This window comes from Cyprinus carpio, chromosome A1 (assembly GCF_018340385.1).
Source record: "Cyprinus carpio isolate SPL01 chromosome A1, ASM1834038v1, whole genome shotgun sequence".
Taxonomy (NCBI): domain Eukaryota; kingdom Metazoa; phylum Chordata; class Actinopteri; order Cypriniformes; family Cyprinidae; genus Cyprinus; species Cyprinus carpio.
Genome location: NC_056572.1, coordinates 30,346,490 through 30,367,508, shown reverse-complemented (window position 1 = coordinate 30,367,508; position 21,019 = coordinate 30,346,490). Strand labels below are relative to the sequence as shown.

At 34.4% G+C, this 21,019-nt stretch overlaps 2 protein-coding genes across 2 annotated transcripts; one reads left to right on the top strand and one right to left on the bottom strand.

Moving 5' to 3' along the window:
• The first annotated feature begins 5,407 nt into the window (after positions 1 to 5,407).
• si:dkeyp-80c12.8 (uncharacterized protein LOC107963954 homolog) lies at positions 5,408 to 6,343 on the top strand. The gene is made up of 3 exons (XM_042761676.1): positions 5,408 to 5,413; positions 5,820 to 5,969; positions 6,038 to 6,343. The coding sequence occupies exons 2-3, from the start codon at positions 5,846 to 5,848 to the stop codon at positions 6,139 to 6,141; spliced, it is 228 nt and encodes a 75-aa protein (XP_042617610.1). The 5' UTR covers positions 5,408 to 5,413; positions 5,820 to 5,845; the 3' UTR covers positions 6,142 to 6,343.
• Positions 6,344 to 7,725: 1,382 nt separating this feature from the next.
• Positions 7,726 to 9,891, bottom strand: msx1b (muscle segment homeobox 1b). Its single transcript, XM_019118921.2, has 2 exons — positions 9,481 to 9,891; positions 7,726 to 8,601 (listed from the first exon to the last, which is right to left on the bottom strand). Exons 1-2 carry the CDS (start codon positions 9,833 to 9,835, stop codon positions 8,198 to 8,200), a joined length of 759 nt encoding a protein of 252 aa, XP_018974466.2. The 5' UTR covers positions 9,836 to 9,891; the 3' UTR covers positions 7,726 to 8,197.
• Positions 9,892 to 21,019: the final 11,128 nt, after the last annotated feature.

Sequence of the window (21,019 nt, the reverse complement as noted above, 5' to 3'; positions counted from 1 at the left end):
GATTCCTTTTTATTTTAAATAATTCTTTCTATACAGTGAAAATAAATGATGACTAAAGGCTATCAAACCACAAAAAAAACAAAAAACTTCTGTGCTATATTATAGTCTATATTCAAGACATACACTTGTCTTATGGGAGGAAAACACAAATTAAGTTAACTACTAATTATTAATTTCTAACTCCCTAACTCTCAAAGACTGTGTTGTGGTCAAATCTGAAGACACTTAGCATCACTGAAATAAAACTTAATGTGACATTTAATGTGATTTGCCATATTTTAATATACATGAACATAACTGAGATTTTAAAGCTGTAGCACACAACTCATTAAAATCATAAAATTATACAACTACTCATCATCTCAGTAAAATTATTATTTTATTTATTTATTATTATTATTTTCCTACATGAAAGAAAAAGTACAGGTTTGCAACAATATGAAAGAGAGTAAATGATGATAATGTTCGTTTTTGGGTGAATTGTCCCTTTAATGTTGTTCTTTTGAACTTGTTTTTAATTGCCAACTATTAAAATAAAATAATATTGTATGAAGGTGCTCCATCGCTCTCAGTATAGTGTGTATTGAAATGATCATTTGTTTAAACAATGTATGCTTGGCGAAGGGAACTTAAACTAAACTCTTGTTCAGGTCAGTTCACTGTCATAGCAGGGAAATAGATTTACAGTGTTTTTCTTTCTTTTTTTCTTTTCTTTTTTATACTTTTAACTTAAGGTTTCAGAAGGACTTTCTCTTAATCATCCTCTTGTTGGAGGAATTTATTGTACGTTCTTTTAACTGTTATGGAAAATCTTATATTTACAGGGGTTTTTAAATCATTTTTTTATGATTATGTATAATACGTGAGAATACGATGTCAAGTATCTACAAAAAAAACTAATTCATTGACTAAAGGCTCTTATAAGATACGAATTCAAGAACTAAAGAGAAGTGATGTCATGTATAGCGCGACAACCTTTTTCATAAGCTTTTTTCAAATATGTTTTTAAGTACATCCTTGCACATAAAGCCAGTGCTATTGGCAGTCAAGTTGCTTCACGGTTTCCTCAGCATGTAAAGTATCTCATTTCTCAGTGACTCATATTTGAGATGAATATGAGATGAAAGGGGAAATGGAGAAATATACTGTACAAAAGTGACTGTTGTTAGCCATAAGAGTTAAACAACGGCCACCAAAACTGAAAACATAAACATGAAACAGCTATTAATTATTGTTTTATTTTATTTTTCTTTACATGACAGTATGCTGAATGCTACACTGATGTGTTTTCTGTCCATTCTGTGCTCTGGTTCAGAGAAGTCACCTGATACTGTACTGCATTGAATAAAGTGTAGCTTAGCTTCACTCCATCACACTGCTTCTTCTCTCTTCATTACTGAATGTATGTTTTATCTATTTTTTTTCTCCCCTCACACCTTTAAGTCAGGAAACAGTATAAATTAGTTAAAGATTTAACTCTCAGGTTGTTCCAGACCTGTATGAATTTCTTTATTTTTTTCTTCTTCTATATGGAACACAGAAGATATTTGAATGTTGGAAGCCATATGGACAAAAAAAAGAAACATTCTTCATTCCCGAGACATTCTTCACAGTTTCACAGAAGAATGAAAGTCACACAGGTTTGGAACAACCTAAGTCAATGATTTTTTGGGGTAAACTGTCACTTTACAGTGAACAGTTGTTATTATTATTATTATTATTATTACATTCCTAAAACAATTTACTTAAAACTAAAAATATTTACAAAAAAATACATATAACAAACTTATAAAACACAAATTTTTAATACAGGTGCATCTCAATAAATTAGAATGTCTTTGAAAAGTTCATTTATTTCAGTAATTCAACTCAAATTGTGAAACTCGTGTATTAAATAAATTCAATGCACACAGACTTAAGTAGTTTAAGTCTTTGGTTCTTTTAATTGTGATGATTTTGGCTCACATTTAACAAAACCCCACCAATACACTATCTCAACAAATTAGAATATGGTGACATGCCAATCAGCTTTTTAACTCAAAACACCTGAAAAGATGTCCTGAGCCTTCAAAATGGTCTCTCAGTTTGGTTCACTAGGCTACACAATCATGGGGAAGACTGCTGATCTGACAGTTGTCCAGAAGACAATCATTGACACCCTTCACAAGGAGGGTAAGCCACAAAAATTCATTGCCAAAGAAGCTGGCTGTTCACAGAGTGCTGTAGCCAAGCATATTAACAGAAAGTTGAGTGGAAGGAAAAAGTGTGGAAGAATAAGATGCACAACCAACCGAGAGAACCGCAGCCTTGTGAGGATTGTCAAACAGAATCGATTCAAGAATTTGAGTGAACTTCAATGCCACCTCAGCAGTGCCACAAACTGATCATGCCACGCCGAATTGAACAGACGTGTCAAGAATTTGGCCACAGTTGTCATATTCCTCTTATTAATCCAAACCACAGGTCAGAGGCGTCTTACTGGGCTAAGGAGAAGAAGAACTGGACTGTTGCCCAGTGGTCCAAAGTCCTCTTCCACAGTCTGTGATGATTTGGGGTGCAATATCATCTGCTGCTGTTGGTCCATTGTGTTTTTTGAAAACCAAAGTCACTGCCACCAAGAAATTTTGGAGCACTTCATGCCACCTTCTGCTCACCAGCTTTTTGAAGATGCTGATTTCATTTTCCAGCAGGATTTGGGCACCAGCCCACACTGCCAAAAGCAACAAAAAAAAGGTTGGTTAAAATGACCACTTGGCTGGCCAGAAAACTCACCAGACCTGAACCCCATAGAGAATCGGTATTGTCAAGAGGAAAATGAGAAACAAGAGACCAAAAAAAAACAGATGAGCTGAAGGCCACTGTCAAAGAAACCTGGGCTTCCATAACACCTCAGCAGTGCCACAAACTGATCATGCCACGCCGAATTGAGGCAGCAATTAAAGCAAAAGGAGCCCCTACCAAGTATTGAGTACATGTACAGTAAATTTACAAAAATTCCAAAAATTCAACAAAAAACTAAAAATGTTTTTTTTTCGACAACGTGACATAAAAATGTACTAAGTAGCTCATACTTTTGTTTGTTAGTTTATATCAAAAACAAATAAGATCTGCACATGAAAAATAGGCCAAACTGCTCTTTGGACAAATTTATTGTCCAGAAGCCACAAATAAAGTGCAAACGTGCAATCTACATAGTACAAACATGGCTGAACTGCCTTGGTGCGACCTTGGCACTAAATTATGCTGATAAAAATGAATAACACCACGTTATAGTCTTGGGTCATCATGTTCCATCAGTGAATGATGCCTTTGTGATGTTTCACAAATAATGAAAAGATCTCACATGCACAAACACAAAAACAAAAAATCAATACTAAAAACAAAAACAAAAAAAAAAAAAAAAATTTAAAAATCTAAAATCACAAAGATAATGCATGCCTTATCATACAGCGATAAATGGTTGACTTTGCTAACACACACACACACACACACACACACACACACACACACACACACACACACTATACTGTAAATGCATTATATAAATAATAAATATAATACATATTTATACATATATATATATATATATATATATATATAGAGAGAGAGAGAGAGAGAGAGAGAGAGAGAGAGAGAGAGAGAGAGGGAACAATTTCTCATCCAAAAGCATCTAGTTTCCACATAACTCATAAGCAAAATATGTATGTATATGTACAGGTGCATCTAAAAAAAAAATTGATTATCGTGGAGTTCCTTTTTTTTTTCAAAAAGTGAAACTTTCATATATTCTAGATTCATTACATATAACATAAAACATTTTAAAAGTTTTTTGTTTTAATTTTGATGATTAGAGCTTACAGCTCATGAAAGTAAAAAATCCATTATCTAAAAATATTGAAATATTTACATTTGAGTTTCATTAAATGACCATCCCAACAGTAGAAATTCTGGGTATCTCTTGTTCTTTGGAACGACAATAATGAGGAAGACTGCTGACTTGGCAATGGTCCAGAAGACGATCATTGACACCCTCCATAAAGAGGGTAAGTCACAGAAGGTCATAATTTAAAGTGGTGGCTGTTCACATAGTGCTGTATCAAAGCATATTAAATGGAAAGTTGACTGGAAGGAAGAAAGTGAGAAGGAAAAGGTGAACAAGCAACAGGGATGACCGCAAGCTTGAGAATACTGTCAAGCAAAGTCGATTCAAACACTTGGGAGAGCTTCACAAGGAGTGGACTGAAGCTGGAGTCAGTGCCTCAAGAGTCACCTCACTCAGACATCTTCAGGAAAAGAGCTACCAAGCCACTTCTGAAACACAACGTCAGAAGCATCTTACCTGGGCTACAGAGAAAAAGAACTGAACTGTTGTTCAGTGGTCCAAAGTCATCTTTTCAGATAAAAGTACATTTTGCATTTAATTTGGAAAGCAAGGTCTGGAGGAAGACTGGAGAGGCACAGAATCCAAGCTGCTTGAAGTCCAATGTGAAGTTTCTGAAGTCAGTGATGATTTGGGGTGCTGTGACGTCTGCTGGTGTTGGTCCATTGTGTTTTATCAAGTCCAAAGTCAATGCAGCCATCTACCAGGAGATTTTGGAGCACTTTCTGCTTTCATCTGCTTACAAGCTTTATGGAGATGCTCTTTCATTTTCCAGCAGGACTTTAGCACCTGCCCACAGTGCCAAAACCACTTCCCAGTGGTTTGCTGACCATGATATTACTGTGCTTGATTGGCCAGCCAACATGCCTGACCTGAACCCCATATGGAATTTATGGGATATTTTCAAGAGAAAGATGAGAAACAGTCGATCCAACAATCCAGAGAAGCTGAAGGCTCAGTAGTGCCTCAGCAGTGCCACAGGCCACACCTCACTGATGCTGGAGTTTGTGCTAAAGGAGCCTGACCAAGTATTGAGTACAGAACTGAACATACTTTAAAGAACTTCCTTTTTTTTTTTTTTTCTTAGGAATTTAATTTTCTTAGGAAATATTCTAATATTTTGAGATACTGGATTTTTGACTTTGCTGTTAGGTCATCATCAAAATAAAATATAAAAAAAATAAAGAAATTTTTTTACTTTACATGTAATGAATCTGGAATATTTGTAAGTTTCACTTTTTGAAAAAAGTTTTAAATAATGAACTTTTTACAATATTCTAAGTTTTTGAAATGCACCTGTATATGTCTAGATTCTCTGTTCCAAGACATTTTCACGTCCATTTAACAATCACATTACTTGAGATTAGTAATGACGCACATTTCAGGATAGGAGAAACCTCCCACAGACTGTTTAAAAGTGTATCAGTCTACTTGAGTCCACTTACAGAGTGAGAAACTACCTTCATCATTCAAATTATTGTAAATAAACCAACCCTTCCAGATCTTAAACTATCCATTAAATTCTCACCCATGGTAAGCCTGATTGTTTATTTAGATTATTATATCTGGTCAAACTTTTCAAATTTAAAACTTTTTATGAAAATGCTGCGATTGTTCTATGGTTCCATAAACAAACTTTAACATCCATGGAACCTTTTCATTCGGCAAAAAGTTCTTTATAGTGGGAAAAAATGTTATTCAGATTAAATATTCTTTAGACTAAGAAACATTATTCTTTTAAGAATTTTTCGCTGATTATTGAAATGATATTTTTCACTGATCAGTTCACTGAAAGCTTCTTTGTGGAACCAGAAATTGTTCTTCTATGGCATCTCTGCAAAAACCCTCTATTTTGGAACCGTTATTTTTTGTGTTATTATATGCAGTAATATATTTTTTTCAATCGCTAATATTTTTCTCTTCTCTTTTTCTGTCTCAGATCTTGCTCTCTTATCATCCACAGGAATGGCACTGAAGTGTAACCTGTGTGTTTCCAAAGGGAACGGGGACCCCTGCACTCCATCAGTACAGACATGTCTTTCCCACATGACGGCCTGTGGAAACATCACATTTAGACCTGGTTTAACGGGTGAGTTCAGCAATCATCACAACCGTTAAACAGATAGTACAGAACACTTATTTGTGTTGTTTACACAGCTCCTCCTACTATCCGTTCCTGTATAAGCATGTCTACCTGCTGGAGCTATTTGCTCGCTCCAGAAGTGATGGCTGTGTGCTGCAGGACTGACCTCTGCAACTAAGCCAACAAACCTGTAATCAGAACCATTAAAGAATTATGCTTTAGCTGAATTCTGCCTTTCTGTACCCTTGGCAGTGTGATTATATGAAATTGTATTGAACACTTAAAGGCTCAGCAGGCAAATGTAACAACAAATTGCAACAAAAATGTTACAAACAGCAATGATGAATAACTTTTTGCAAGCAACAATAAAAGCAGTCAAGCAGTGTCTATTGTGGTCCTATGAGGTTTCTGTACAGAGGTCACACAAAATGAACAAATAACTGCGAGATATCACTTTAAAATAAAGTTTGTAGTTAATAATGAATAATAAGTGCCATTGGAGGATTGAAAATTGAGATCAGATAATAGACCTTAGTCAGTGTGGCGCCATATTTAATTTTTGGCAGGAATAAAAACAAAGCTGTGAGCGACAATTGATTCTAAACTTACTGTTCAACCGACGAAACGTCTTTTTGAAAAATCAGTATGACGTCTAACGAAAATTAAGCTGATCCTGTCTAAAAGGACATATTCTGTAATGCATTTTCTTGTTATTTTGATGCTTTTAAATGACTCAAGGACAGTATCAGCCAAATGTTTTGAGACAGATATATTATTAGGTTAGCTATGAGGATTTTTCCTGTGTTTGTCACTCATTAAAAAGAAAGGGATAGCTACTGCTGCATTATTTCTTGTCCTTTCTTGTATAGGTGTCACGTGTCAACTAAAAACTTGGTAGTTCAAGGCTGAAGTGGCTCAAATAGATAATGCCTATCTAAGAATTTCAGATGGCGCCATCTCCTGGACAATAGACAAACAGACACAGGGCAAGAGTCAAGGATGGAGCTTTTTCGGGACTAATGCTCAAAACAAAACAATAAAATAAAATAAACTAGTAACTCAAAATAATTACATAAATAGTCTGCATGTTGGCATATTCATTACATATTTATGCAATAAACAAGAACACTTACGAAACCTTAATCTGACCAAATAGCTAGTAAATTTCCCTGTGATTATGCCAACAAAATAAAATGAAATTAAATTAAACTGAGTTAAATTAAAAGATTAGTTTAAAAGTTGGCACTTCAGATATCTAGACAAAAACAAACAAATAGATAGATAGATAGATAGATAGATAGATAGATAGATAGATAGATGGATGTTATGTATCGGTGCAAATAACTTCTAAAATGGGGAGTAAATGTGATAAGTCTACTAATTTGTCTCTAATTTTTAAATACAAAATTTGTGATTAGCTAATATGCCAATCGTAGGCCTACTCTGAGTATTTGAGAAAATTATTGTGCGAGAAGGGTGAAGAAAACTTTGGTGTTATAAAGCGGAACACCATTTATTTTTAATATTCCGCACGCTTATGTGAATCCATGCTTGCAGGTTTTACGTACAGCCTATTTCCAAAATGTGGACATTTAAATAAGCATTTTAAATAAGTATAAATAAAATCGAATAAATATATATAAGTAGCCTATGAATAAAATCGAATGACAAAAATAAGAAAATTGTATTATCGGTGTCAGAAACTACGAAGACAATAGGCGTCCAGAAATAAGACGATAAAACAAAAGGGAAACCAATAAACTTAAGAAAGAATATTTTTTATTTTATTTTAGACTAATAAATATTTGGTCTTTCAAGGCACTTCCAACATAAGGCCAATAAGTACTTCTTCTGACGGATAACCTCCGTGTCAGATGATCTTAAAAGAGTTACACATCTACCTGCTCCACAAGAGCACGTCAGAACAAAACACGACAAAATATACAGCAGCTTCCTTCCGTGATTTCATGTGGCTTTAGGGAACTGGGTTCAAATGTGGCATTGCCGTGCCCATGATGATATTATAATTAATTACAGTAATAACCAAGAGTAATTAGAAACGATTCCTCTAATTAATTAGCCTACAAAAGTACATGTTGTTCGTTAAATTTATCCAGCACTTATTTGTGCAATTACCAAAGCTGTTATAGCCTAATTTTCCCTGTGAATTTCGTGTAAACGTTCATGTTTGCGCAAGTCATTTCGAAGTGGAAGAAGCCGTCAGATTAATGTTTTTAAGACAAATAATACATCCCATAAGACACGGGTCCGTTGAATAGTCCTGGCATCGGAACGGGCCGCGGGAAAGAGGCTGGAGGTCCGTACAGAGATGAGGGAGATCCCAGAGGGAACGGCAGCGCGAAGGGGGCCAGAAGCGGCTTGGAGGCGCATTTGAACTTCTCCAGCTCGGCCTCCTGAAGTCTCTTGGCCTTCGCCCTCCTGTTCTGGAACCAGATCTTGACCTGAGTCTCGGTGAGGTTGAGGGAGCTGGAGAACTCGGCCCGCTCGGCGATAGAGAGGTACTGTTTCTGCCTGAACTTGCGCTCGAGGGAGAGTAGCTGGGTGGTGCTGAAGGGCGTGCGCGGCTTCCGATTCGTCTTGTGCTTGCGCAAGGTGCACGGCGGTGGGCTCGGGTGACCTGGAGGAAACGGCGAAATAAAAAAATTAAAAAAAATAATATTTCGTTAGAAATACAAAAAAGTCTACAAATGCATTTGTCTTTCTTCCTCGCGCATTTCTGAAAACCATTCTTTCTCTCGTGCAATTATCTGAAATCTGGTTTGAATCTAGGCCTATCTGTTTTTTTTTAAACACTTTAGCTTTATTTTTTGCTGTCAAATAGATTTTGTATGCAAATATTTTTTATTTAATTGTCATTTCACAATAGCAAGTATAATGTTTTTAAATAAATGACTATTTACTTTTACTGATTTCTTATTAATTAGTATTGCAGTTGTTTAATATTTAATAGAAAAAAATATAAATTTCGATGTTTAAAAAACAAAATAATTATTATAGTAGCCCAACAGTAGCAGTTCTCTATTTAGTAATGAGAAAGGTGTAATGGTTAGAACGTCTAAATATGGATTATTTTTTTGCAATATTATTTTAAAGCATTTTCGTTCTTTCTTTCTTTCTTTCTTTCTTTCTTTCTTTCTATAACATAAAACTACAAAACATTTGAATAATTTTATAAACAAACTTTAACCTTTGGCTGCCTTGCAAGCACTAGTTTTTACTGGCAAATACATATTTCTTGTTTTATCATTTTGGTAAAGGTACCATTAACATTGAAAATATGTTTCTATAAAATTATTTATTATTTATTTATAATAAAAATGTGTTATTTTCAAACGATTAAACTATTTCTAAATGCACAAAAGTATATTGAAAACAAATGTATACTGTCCGTGAATAATGAAGGTGAAGGTAATTATGCATTAAAATATTATTACGTTTACACTGTTTTGAAAGAAAATAGAACTCGGTTATGACTGTAAATAGTGGAAACACTTACGAGGAGAGGTGAAAGATGAGGAGTTTGACCAAGTGCTCTGTTCCTTATCACTTAATTCTTCACTGTCGTCGTTTAGGCTGTCCGAAACGCTTGTCAAACTGTCCACAGAAACTTTGGTTTTATTCTCAGCAAAGTAAGTCCTTACTAAGTCCTGTCCCAGTCCCAGTCTCTGGTGTGGAAGAGCCGGAGAACAGCTGGATCTGGCCATCAGTGATTCAACACTGAACGGGAGGTAAGTCTTCTTCACTTTATGTCCTGCTTCGGTGCCCACATCTCTCGGCTTTTGACTTTCCTCGCTGTCCGAGTCCGATTTCTCTTGAGCTGTCGTTTCAACGGGTCCCTTAGGAGGATTCATCGTGAACCATCCGCCGCAAGCTGTTCCAACAATTTCTAACAGGTTATGGTCGTGCGCTGCCTCAGCACACTTATAATAGTTCGCAAACTGCGCTCCTCCAATCAGCGCCCGCGCTCTTCCAGCTGACTTACAGAAGCCTCAATGTGATTGGTCGGAATGTTCCCATGGGGCACTCTCGGACCAATCACAACCAACCCCTCAGAAGTCATGTGGTCAAGTTGACACCAAGACATCAAGGGGATATTGAGAAAAATGAGTACTTAATCGCGGATGTCTTGCTGAGATAATGTATAGATGGCCTCGGGGCTCTTGACTCTTTGGAGCACAACGTAGACCGATTTTTAGCCCAATTAAACAGTGGGGAAGCGCTCAAAGTATCTGTATCCGACTGTTGAGAAGTCCCTGAAAAGGCACAATGGAATTACTCCACATCAAAACTTTGGTCATAGGAATACACGGTAAACGAGAAAACCGGAATGTCTTGTTCGAAAAAATACACAAATAAAAATAAAAAAAAAACATCCAACAATTAAGATAACAAATAAATAGAAATAAATCTAGGCTACATAACATATATAGATAGCCTATTTATATATAAAATGACTTGATTAGGGCTAACACTAACTACCAATTATAAAAAAAAAAATTAAAGGAAAAAAAAAATAAAAAAAAAAAAATTAAAAAAAAAAAAAAAAAAAACAACAACAAAAACAAAAAAAAAACAAAAATGATTAACAACGGCAAAAAAAAAGAGTGTAAAAAAAAAAAAAAAAAAAAAAAAAAATATATATATATATATTATAAATAAATCTATAATTATATAGATTAATAAATAAATAAATAAATAAAATTCCTGAAAACCATCCTGAAACTAACACTAGCCTAACTTCCAAGTGTATATGTATGTATGTATATATATATATATATATATATATATACACACACCATTTCACACACACCCATATAGGCTAGTCTATATAGCCTATATATACTCAAAAGGCAATATTATTTTTTCTATTAAAAATAAAGTTTTTTAAGCATTTCTTAGGTATATGGAAACTTTTCATGGTTGCTTTGTTGAGAAAAGCTTTTGTGAAGGCAGAAATTGATTCGAAAGGGCTGTAAGTTACACAATACTTAGGCAATTTAAGGCATGTCACGGGCTTTTAAGGTTACAAAAGGCTCAGCTGAGAAGCGAGCAGAGTTTTCTTCTCTCTCATTTAGAGAGCCAGACGAGCTGCGTTTTGGAAGGCGCCAGAGACGGTGGGATCAAAAGAGAAGGTACCTCGAGGAGGAAAAGGCAACAGTTTAACTCCACTTAACCAATTGTACTCAAAATATGTAGTCCTTAGCATAGCTCCAAGGCCAAACGGTGACGTCAAGAAAATGAACCAGTACTTTCCCAAACTCGAGAAAAAGAAGAAGAAGAAGAAGAAGAAGAAGAAAGAGAAAACATTGAGAGAGAGAACAAACACTCCTTAGTGTTTATAATACGTTTGAGACTCACTTCTCTTTTCAAACTAACAAAAGAACATGCGAACGCATGGGTAGCCTACAACAGTAACCTATAACAAACAATCAAACAAACAAAAAAATAATAATTATGTTAATATAGGCAAATTTTATCATTTGAATGGTCTATATTTACATAAATATTGTTGTCAATTTCTCTGACGAGGTAAGTTCAATTCGCTCATTCCAGCTGATTGATTTCATTGTTCATTCTTGGCGGTATCTTGAACCGATTTGGCAGAAGATCTCGGATGCTCTAAAATTCTCTAAATAAAAAGCCCCCCCTGCAATAAACTCCACCAATCTAAACGATAAATAATTGAAAAGATCACGGAAGATCCGTTACCAACACGTTTTAATAGCTGTAATGATGATTGTAATGAGTTTATGTGAACCTGACTGAGTTGGATGACTTTTGTCATTTAAGACTCGTTTGGAACGAACAGATGAGGACAAAACTAAAGCCTTAACTTAATTTAACTGGATATAGGGGAGATGCTGCTGAGCTAACCTGAATGAAATGTGCAATCTCCATAGGTAGATAGATAGATAGATAGATAGATAAAAAAAAAAAAAAAAAAAAGATTCAGTAAGCTTCCAGTACTGTCCACACCACTCACAACTACAAACAAATACATAATCATCAGAATCATCATCATTACAACAAAATTATGTGGTTTCTGTCAGCAGACTCTGCATAGCATATTTTCCCTCTGAAGGCTGGGCTTTTGTAGGCTGCATAATTTATATAGCCAATAACGGCTCTTTTCACATGGAGTCACTTCCAATCATTTTCAAGCTTGGTTGAAACCACTCAGTCAGTTCATAAAACCAGAGGCCAAGTCAAATTTAGCAGCATCAGAGCAGCACACTACACACTTTAAATGTTGGTCATTGTGTGCTTGACATTCCAGGAATTCTCTGCCTGTTTGAGTATTTAAGCATTCATGCATGCATCCGTTCTGACAAATCATTGTATATATTAAGTATCTATAAAGTATCTATAAAGTAACTAAAGTATTTAACTTTTTAAAAAAGTTAAAGCGTTTATTAAAAAATAATTTAATCTAATATTAAATAATATTAAATATTTTTTTTTATGAAAAAACAAACAAAACAACCCATAGCTAAAAATGACATGACATATTGCATGACTTCTTCAGGGCACCTTACAGTGTGTGCCATATTATAATATATATATATATATATATATAATATAATATATATTATATATATAGATATATATATATATAAAGTATCTATAAAGTAACTATATATTTGTTTACATTGAAATCTAAAACTTTTTTATATTTAAATTATTAGAATTTTTAAATATATATATATATATATTTTATTACGAAGGTATAATATTTAATCATATTTTTCTTGCTTTGGTAAGTATACATTGAAATCTATGGAACAAACCTTACTTCTCAGCTCCTTGGTCCTTGCAGTATTCTCCTGGTGCCATTGATGCCTGTGTTTATGTTCTTCACCGATGCATTCTTACCATAGAGACTTATTATTTCCAGTGAATAATATTACACATGAGCTCAAGAGGCAGACCATTACACAGGTTGTGGCAGAGACAGTGACTGATGCTTGAAAAGAGAGATAAGGAGTTTAACAGTGGGGAATAGCTGACACTGTTATGAAACAGATGACAGATGAGGGGGTTTTATATTTGTCCAGCGCTGAATGCACTGGGCGTATTCTGCTCATTACAGTAATGTCTCAACAAAGGTTTAAACCCACAATGCGACAGATCTATTATTTTCTGCAACAAAACTCTTTGTGTTCAATGAGTGATGGAAGTGTTCTATAGTGTAAGACAGGTGGTGTTGTCCATTGACAGTGGACTTGCACACTAGATTAGTTTCCTTCAGGCTGTTTAATATTCTTAAATTGAATGAATTAAAAAAAAAAATCCTTCAGAGAGAATAACAAATTAACTGTTACTTTCTTCTAAAATTTTGTAAGCTGCCTATAGAGAGAGAATATTTTAAGTCATTATACTCTGCACCAGGTCTTTTGAACAACTTGATTTCAGTGAAAATTTAAAATGCCCCTTTCAGACCAAGAATGATAACTATAACAATAACTACATAACATCCAACACAGAACAAAGTTCTGCTTATTATGAGCGCATGCTGCAGTTATATCATATGCTGCTCAATGAATGAATCAATGAAGTTGAGTGGATTCTGATTGGTTGTCAATGTTTTTTATTGCACATCAGTTGGAAAAAAAAATAGTTCGGAAAGTGATTCTAATGATGTTGTTCCTCTGTGCCATTAATGTTATAGTTGTGGCATGAACTTCCCAACAGAGAGCTTTTTTTCAGTTTTGCTGGTTCCAAAAGTATGTTTCCCATTCACTTTTCCCATCGAAAAAAACAAAACAAAAACAAAAACACTTAATTAAAGCATTGTAAGCCATGAAGCAAAGCAACCCAAACAAGGAGAATCACAACATTACAGACTTTAATTTGAAGTAAAAAAGTGATTGACAGTCGGACAAAAAGACAAAGGTATGAGACTGCTTAAAGGCATTAGGGAGGGAGAGAACTACAATCCCATGAAGCATTGCAAATGATATTAATCAAATTAAAAACAATGTGAAATATAAAAATAATCATTTAAGGTAGATGTATCTATAGAAACAAAATATGCATATAATATGCACGCTGTGACTGCCTGATTTGTGGAATTTTCTGTATAGCATCATGGGTAATGTAGATTTTCACCAGGGATTCTATTGTTAAACATGATTATTTTAAAAGTAAGCTGAATTAATGCAAACAGATGGGTTCAACAAAAGCATAAATCAATTAACAACCTTGGAGCTCACAACAGGTCTGTCTTTAAAGGTTATATCAGTTACGGTTTAAAAGCAAGTGGAGATTAGTGGAGTTTTTACTTCTGGAACCCAAATGTTGCACTTTGTTCTCAAAAAATGAAGGTGCGTCACATTCCACACAAATTCCGGAGGCAAAGTTATTTATCGTCAACTGTGTAATGATTATTAAACGATTAGCAAAACTTTATAGTTATCTTACTTAAGGCAGTATCACATATTTAAATATAACATTTTCTAAATATTTGTGTGTTGTGCTTTTTATGCATAGAGTACCGTGGTCTATTGTTGGTCCTGTATCTCATGCACTTATTGTAGGATTATCAGGTTCTGTTTTTTCTGATTTATGATGTTGCCTACATAGGCAGCTCATTAGGTTTTGGAACAGAGCCTACAAGTGTCTAAGTTTGTGAATGCTGTGACGGTTCTATATTTACACCAATCAACCATGAATAGTTATGTGTGTGCGCCACTGTGGCGACTCCATGGTCACTCATACTAACCAGGAATGCCTCCACACTTTCATATGTAGTTAGTGGCCAAAGATGCACTGTTATTTCTCATGAAGACTCCCACAGCTGCCTAAATTACGCTTTAACTGCCGGGGTCACATCTCAACCGCGAGCTATTGTATGAATTCCAGCACTTGGAAGGTCTTGGAGTGGGTATTTTCTTTTGGCTGTAGACTTGAGTAAGACTGCAATATGAAACTGTGCTTATTTGTGGCACAGCTGAATATACAAATTGACCTAAATCATCTTAATACACTTCACAGTTTATGACACTAATAGATACATTTAGAGTCATGGTTACGTGACTGCAAAACTTGACAATAGTATCACTCCGCGCATTCGTTCCCATTGGACTTCATCATGAACTAATACAGGTGTTTTCCCCAGTCAAATAACGTGATTTGCATATGAATTCAGTTTCAAGTCGTTACGTGCGAGTATTCGTGAATGTCTTGTTAAAGAAGGCGTGACAGAAAAGTGGATCTTTGTGAGTTGAGAATAAACTCAAACCTGTGGAACATGAGAGGAGATTTGATATATCTTATGTTTTTCAAATGTTTTACTCATTAAAAAAGCTGTGTTCAATGTTACTGATATTAAAGTTTTAGTAGAGGTAGGATGTATTGCTTTGGGGCTGAAAATCTGAAACCTTCTGAGGGTTGAGTGTTTTCAGAGGCTCATAAAATTACTTTTTAAATTCTTCGGTATTCTTATGATGGCATTTTATTTTCCTTTTTTATAGGTCCACTGGCATCTCCTTCGGCTTGCCATCTGGTGTCATTTAATTATGTGGGAGATCAGGCATGAACAAATATGTGTGCTTGGTTCTCCTGAGATTACAATTTGAAAGTTTTACCATGAAAAAGCCGGGCACCAGGGGGCCGGTGGGTTGAAATGACTCTTTGAATAAACACTCTTTGGTCTCTCTCAATGAGAATAGAGAGGGAGCGCTGAGCTTTTAACAACGCTCACAGGACACGAGGCAGGAGGTCGGAGCCGCTGTCTCTGGGCAGATGTCTGTTTCACAGTGTCTGCGCTGATCCTAGAGCAGTTTTGTAGTTTCTTTTTGGTCAACAGTTTGATTTCTGAATCAGGTGAGTTAGAAGTTGCTTCAAGATTAGTATGAAAGATTGGCTTCCATCCAGAACCGAATTTATTTGATTAGTTACTGAGGCTAAAAACCTTGGGAAAAGTTGTTCTTAGGATTCAGACAAAAGACAAACACAAAGTTCCTCTATAAGTTACAATAAGAGTAAGGAATTTCTGTCCACTTCATCTAAACATTATATGTTTTTGGTTTTCTCAGTTAGACTTCAAATTAAGTATTAAATTTAATTAAATTTAATTTAATTTAATAATTTGGACAAGCCTTTGTGGGAATTAAAAATGAGATAAATAAATAATAAAACTGATATAAATAAAAAAATATTATAAACAAATATTAATATGTTTTAGATACAGTAGTCATCTTAATTTAATATTTAAACCCTCTGGGGAAATTAAATAATAAAAACTAAAAATATATAATCTATAAGTAAAAAAAAAAAAGAATTTTTTTTTTTGGGGAATTAAAAGAGGCAAAGAATAAATTCTAAAAAATGATAAAACATCATAAAAAACATAAAAAATGGTAGAATTTATTTTAATTTAAACATGAAAAAAAAACTGTGGGGCAATTAAAAGAGACAAATAAAGAATAAATTACAAAAATAATAAATAATAATAACTAAAATATATATTAATATATTTGATAAAGTATTGAAATGAATTTATTTTAATTTATTATTATTTTTTATTATTAGTTCGGTGAATTAGGAATAAAATGAATAAAAAAAATTATAATACCATTTAGAAATAATAAATGGTTATAAAAAGTATTTTAAATAACTTATTTTAATTGAATAAAAAAACAAAACAAAAAACAAAACAGGAGGTTGGAAATCAAATAAATTGGAAATGAAATAATTAAATAAATACATATTTTACAATATACGCACTTGTGTCTCAAAAGGCTTTCCCTCCCTGGTTGACTTTTTTTCTTCCACCTCTCTCTGACAGACGGTGTGCGGGAAAAAGAGGGTAAAGTTGAGCAAAGGGAAGAGAGAACTCAGGGCTTTGTTGTTCTATTGCTTAATGAGGTAGAAAACACAATTGCACTTTTCTGAATGTGATAATTATCTGCAGGGCGATGTAAATGAGATGCGTGGGTAATGCCTTACAGGGATGTGTGTCTTGCTGTGTGAGGAGAATGAGGAGGAGAGGGAGGGGAGGGTCGAGAGGAAGATCACAGGGCCAGTAAGCTTACATTAATCCACCTTACAGGTAATTGACTTGTTGCATTTCAAAGGCTCTTCTGAGGTCTGTTATCAAGAGTTGGGTAATTAGCAGTAGCTATGAGGAATTGATTAAGAGATTAGACCATTGATGACTGCTTTCACATCAACACTGATGAAGCGTCATATTGGCTACAGTTGTGCTACTGTGTGGGTATACAAAAAAAGGTCATATTTTCTAATCTGAGCTCTATACATAGTCAGGCTTGTGAGGCATCATTTGCATAATAATAACACAAAAGAAAATTTTAAATATATTTTTGCTCATGTAATATAATGTTTAAGGCAGTAGTGTGTGTGTATATATATATATATATATATATATATATATATATATATACACACACACACACACACACACACACACACTAATGCTAAAGAACAAAGATTATTTCATTTTATTTATTTATTTATTTATTTATTTTTTTTTACAAAAAATACTATTTCAGTTTCCTTTTTTCTTCGATGTATTACTAGCCGTTTCTTTATGGTTATTTGCAAAATGTATTAGCAAATTCAAACTAGTTTCTACAACAAATATTTTTGTTCAAGATTTTTGAAAGAAGTTTCTTTTTCTCACCAAAGCTGCATTTATGTAATAAAAATACAGTAAAACTGTAATATTGTGAAATATTATTATAGATTAAAATAACTGTTTTCTATTTGAATGTTTTTTTTTAATGGTATTTTTTTCCTGTGATGGCAAAGCTGAATTTTAATCAGCCATTTCTCCCATCATTTCATTTTATTGTCAATGTTGAAAATTGTTTTGCTACTTAATGCCTTTGTGGACAACTTGATATTTTTTTTTTAGGATTCTTTATTTAATATAAAGAAGATCATTTATTTATGTAATTTGTGATCAGTTCAATTCATTCTTGATGAATAAAAAGTATTAATTTATATAAAAAAGAACTAAACTGAGCCAATAAGTACTTCCATTAAACTGAAAAATGACACACAATGACTTGTTTCATCATCTCACCACTTTTCATACATTTTTGTACACAATTTGATTATGTTCAATAATTGATTAGGTAATTAATATTCATAAAAAAAAACCAACCACACCCACATACCAAAAACAAACAAAAATATCTTCTCTATGCTGAAGTGGCTTGTCAGACTTTTCTCACACTACAAATTTCTTTTGTCCGCGAGCGTTTCTAAAGTTTTTCCACTCAGCATCTGCCATGTATGACCCTTTATGCTGATATCTGCATTCTAATAGATTTTCCCCGCTGAGACATTCATTTCTGTGTCCTGTCTGTCCACACGTCCGTCCACACGGCTATATATTAGCCGCCGCTCTTGTTTTGTCCCATTTGACGTTCGCTATCAGCCCCATATATAATGGCGCAAGAAAGAGAGCTCTAATATTTAGTTGCACGGGGATTTGTCTTTCCCATTCTGCAAGCTTTTCCACAAGGCTGCTGTTACTAAGTGGCGGTGAACTGAAAGGCCTTGCATCCTCTTTTCTTCCTCTCCGTAGGGCGCTTTGGCTAACAGCTCTGGCAGCTGCTGTGATCTCTATTTGCCCACTGAGCTCTATAGTCCTCTCTCCACAGGTGAGGTAAGACTCAAAGGACTCTCTAATAATCTCTCTCTCTCAAACTCGACGGCGACTGACTTTGTGGCTAGCGTTTTCTCGCAAAGCGGCCTGCTGAATGCGAATGGCACTCTTAATAGTTCGTTATTCCATCGGCTGGGAAATTACAGACTGTTGCTGGGTTCGTTTGGTGCAACATGTTTGGATGAGGTGTGGTATCTTCCTCAAAGCAATTCTCTGTTTTTCCTCTCTCAATGCTCCCCGGCAAGACAATCTATTCATACGGTTACTTAAGTGTAATTGCCTCCCTTTGAAGCCTCTGAGAAGCAAATGATTTGCTTTGCCCCGGGGGCAGCCATGGTCAAATACCCATCCCATCCCTGTCCCGTCCTCACGCCTCCCTCCCCGAAGGGTTGACACTGCCGGCCTGCCCAGCGAGAGGGCAGCTCCCTCACAGAGAAGAAATAATACAGCCCGGGCTGCTCAATTTCTCCTCCTTTTCATCCTCGTCTTTTAAAGTTTTATTAACAACAGCTTTTTCTCGTACGGTGGCGGGGTGCGGGGGCGACGAGATGGCGGTCGGCTCCTGGCGGACCCTCAGGTGCTCTCACTGCTCGCTCAATGGCTCCTTATGTGTGCTGACAGGTCAGCGATGCTCTTTAGTGAAAACCCCGGCTTCAGGAATGTGTTAGATTTAGCATTTATTATTGAGATGTGACTGCAGCAACTCCTGCCATCAAGAACCAGTTGACAATAAAATATTTGTCAATTAAAATGCTCATTTTAAATTATATTAAATGTGTTTTTTTTTTTTTTATTTTTGTATTCTATGTTAACATATAATAGATTTGATAAATAAATAAATTGGCAGATATATTTCTGTGGAAGCCATGATACATTTTTAAATATAAATTTATTAACATAATAAACAACTTTACAATATTTATTTGAAATCGTATTTTGTCTGTGACTTTGGATCAATTTAATACATTGCTGAATAGAAGCATTAATCTCTTTCCCAAATGAGTGAATGAATGAATATTACCCAAACATTTACACGGTTGTGTATACAGCTCACTTAGTTTTGAAACAGAGACATAGAGTACATTCATTAAACTGAAAAAAAAAAGGTTTCTGTCATGTTCTTACTTGTGGTTATGAAAATAATAATAATACAAATTTTTAGGCAATTAGGGAATTATTCCATTTATTTGGCATGCTTGTTAGGTGTAAATCCACTACATTCATTTTAGTTTTTTTGATTTCATTTTTTTCCTAATGTTTTATGAATCCATTTTGAACTTTGCAAAAAGTTATATACAAATATTTTGAAACTGAATTATAATAAATAATACTTTTAATCTGTCCATTCATGTATATATTTCAAATTGATAATCAATTTGCTAGTATCAGTTTAAGAAAACGGTGGAATTTTTTTTTAATATTTGTATTTGTGTGTGTGTGTTATTTTATATCAATATCATTTATAAATTTATAAACTTTATAAATAAAATAAAATATGAATCAAATAATATTTAAAACAACATCATTTTCAGGGGTATCAGTTAAGACAAAATGTTGCTTATATATTTATATTTAAAATATTTGCATATATATATATTTATATATGTGTATTTTTACTTTTTTATCAATATTATTCTCTTTACAATGAAATACAACTATAAGCAATGTTTTTCTCATATAATCATCATCATGTATGATGCTCATTGCAGGAGAGCAACTTTAGCTGTTTTGCTAATTGATTCATTTATTTATTAATTCTATCATTAATTAACTCAAAGACATCAATAGGATTTACTGTAAACTAAAAAAACACTCACTCAAAAATAAATACAAAATTTACAGGCTCACTCATACATGGATATGAGCTGACAGTAGAGCAGTCTTTGCTTATTTTAATTAAAATGAGTAGCAACATGTAATGCAGAAAAGAGTCCTGGCTCCACAAAGATCCCTCCAACCCAAATGCCAAAAAGCGGCATTATCTCAGCCTCGCTATTCCTGAGAGCCCCATGAGCGCTTGTGTGTGTGTATAAGTGCCCAGCAACACTAAACCAAGTTATGAACATGGCATTTTCCTTGTATCATTTGCTTTGAGGTTTTTAAGAGAGAAGCATTCCCCAATGTCAGGCCAGATGGTAACGATTCTAGAGCGAATTACGAGGCCAAGCAACATACCTGTGGGCGATGTTTTTTTCACAGCTCCATAAAGAGCTCAGTAATGTAATTTTGATCTCATTTATCTCATATCACTGGGATACTTTACGCAAAACTAGGCTTCTTGCTGGGCACATATCGTCTTGATCTCCTGTGTTGAAATAGCTTGTATTATTTAACTCGGAGGATCCAAAGAGGGTCAAGCTGGCTGGAGACGTGGTGGGTTAGCTTTGAATTTACTTAA

What these genes read in the sequence shown, in the direction of transcription:
- si:dkeyp-80c12.8 (XM_042761676.1), top strand. Translation starts at nt 5,846, where the DNA reads ATGGCACTGAAGTGTAACCTGTGTGTTTCCAAAGGGAACGGGGACCCC. An exon ending in ATTTAGACCTGGTTTAACGG is followed by an intron (nt 5,970 to 6,037) that starts GTGAGTTCAGCA and finishes TTGTTTACACAG; the next exon opens with CTCCTCCTACTATCCGTTCC.
- msx1b (XM_019118921.2), bottom strand. Translation starts at nt 9,835, where the DNA reads ATGAATCCTCCTAAGGGACCCGTTGAAACGACAGCTCAAGAGAAATCG. An exon ending in CTCATCTTTCACCTCTCCTC is followed by an intron (nt 8,602 to 9,480) that starts GTAAGTGTTTCC and finishes CGTTTCCTCCAG; the next exon opens with GTCACCCGAGCCCACCGCCG.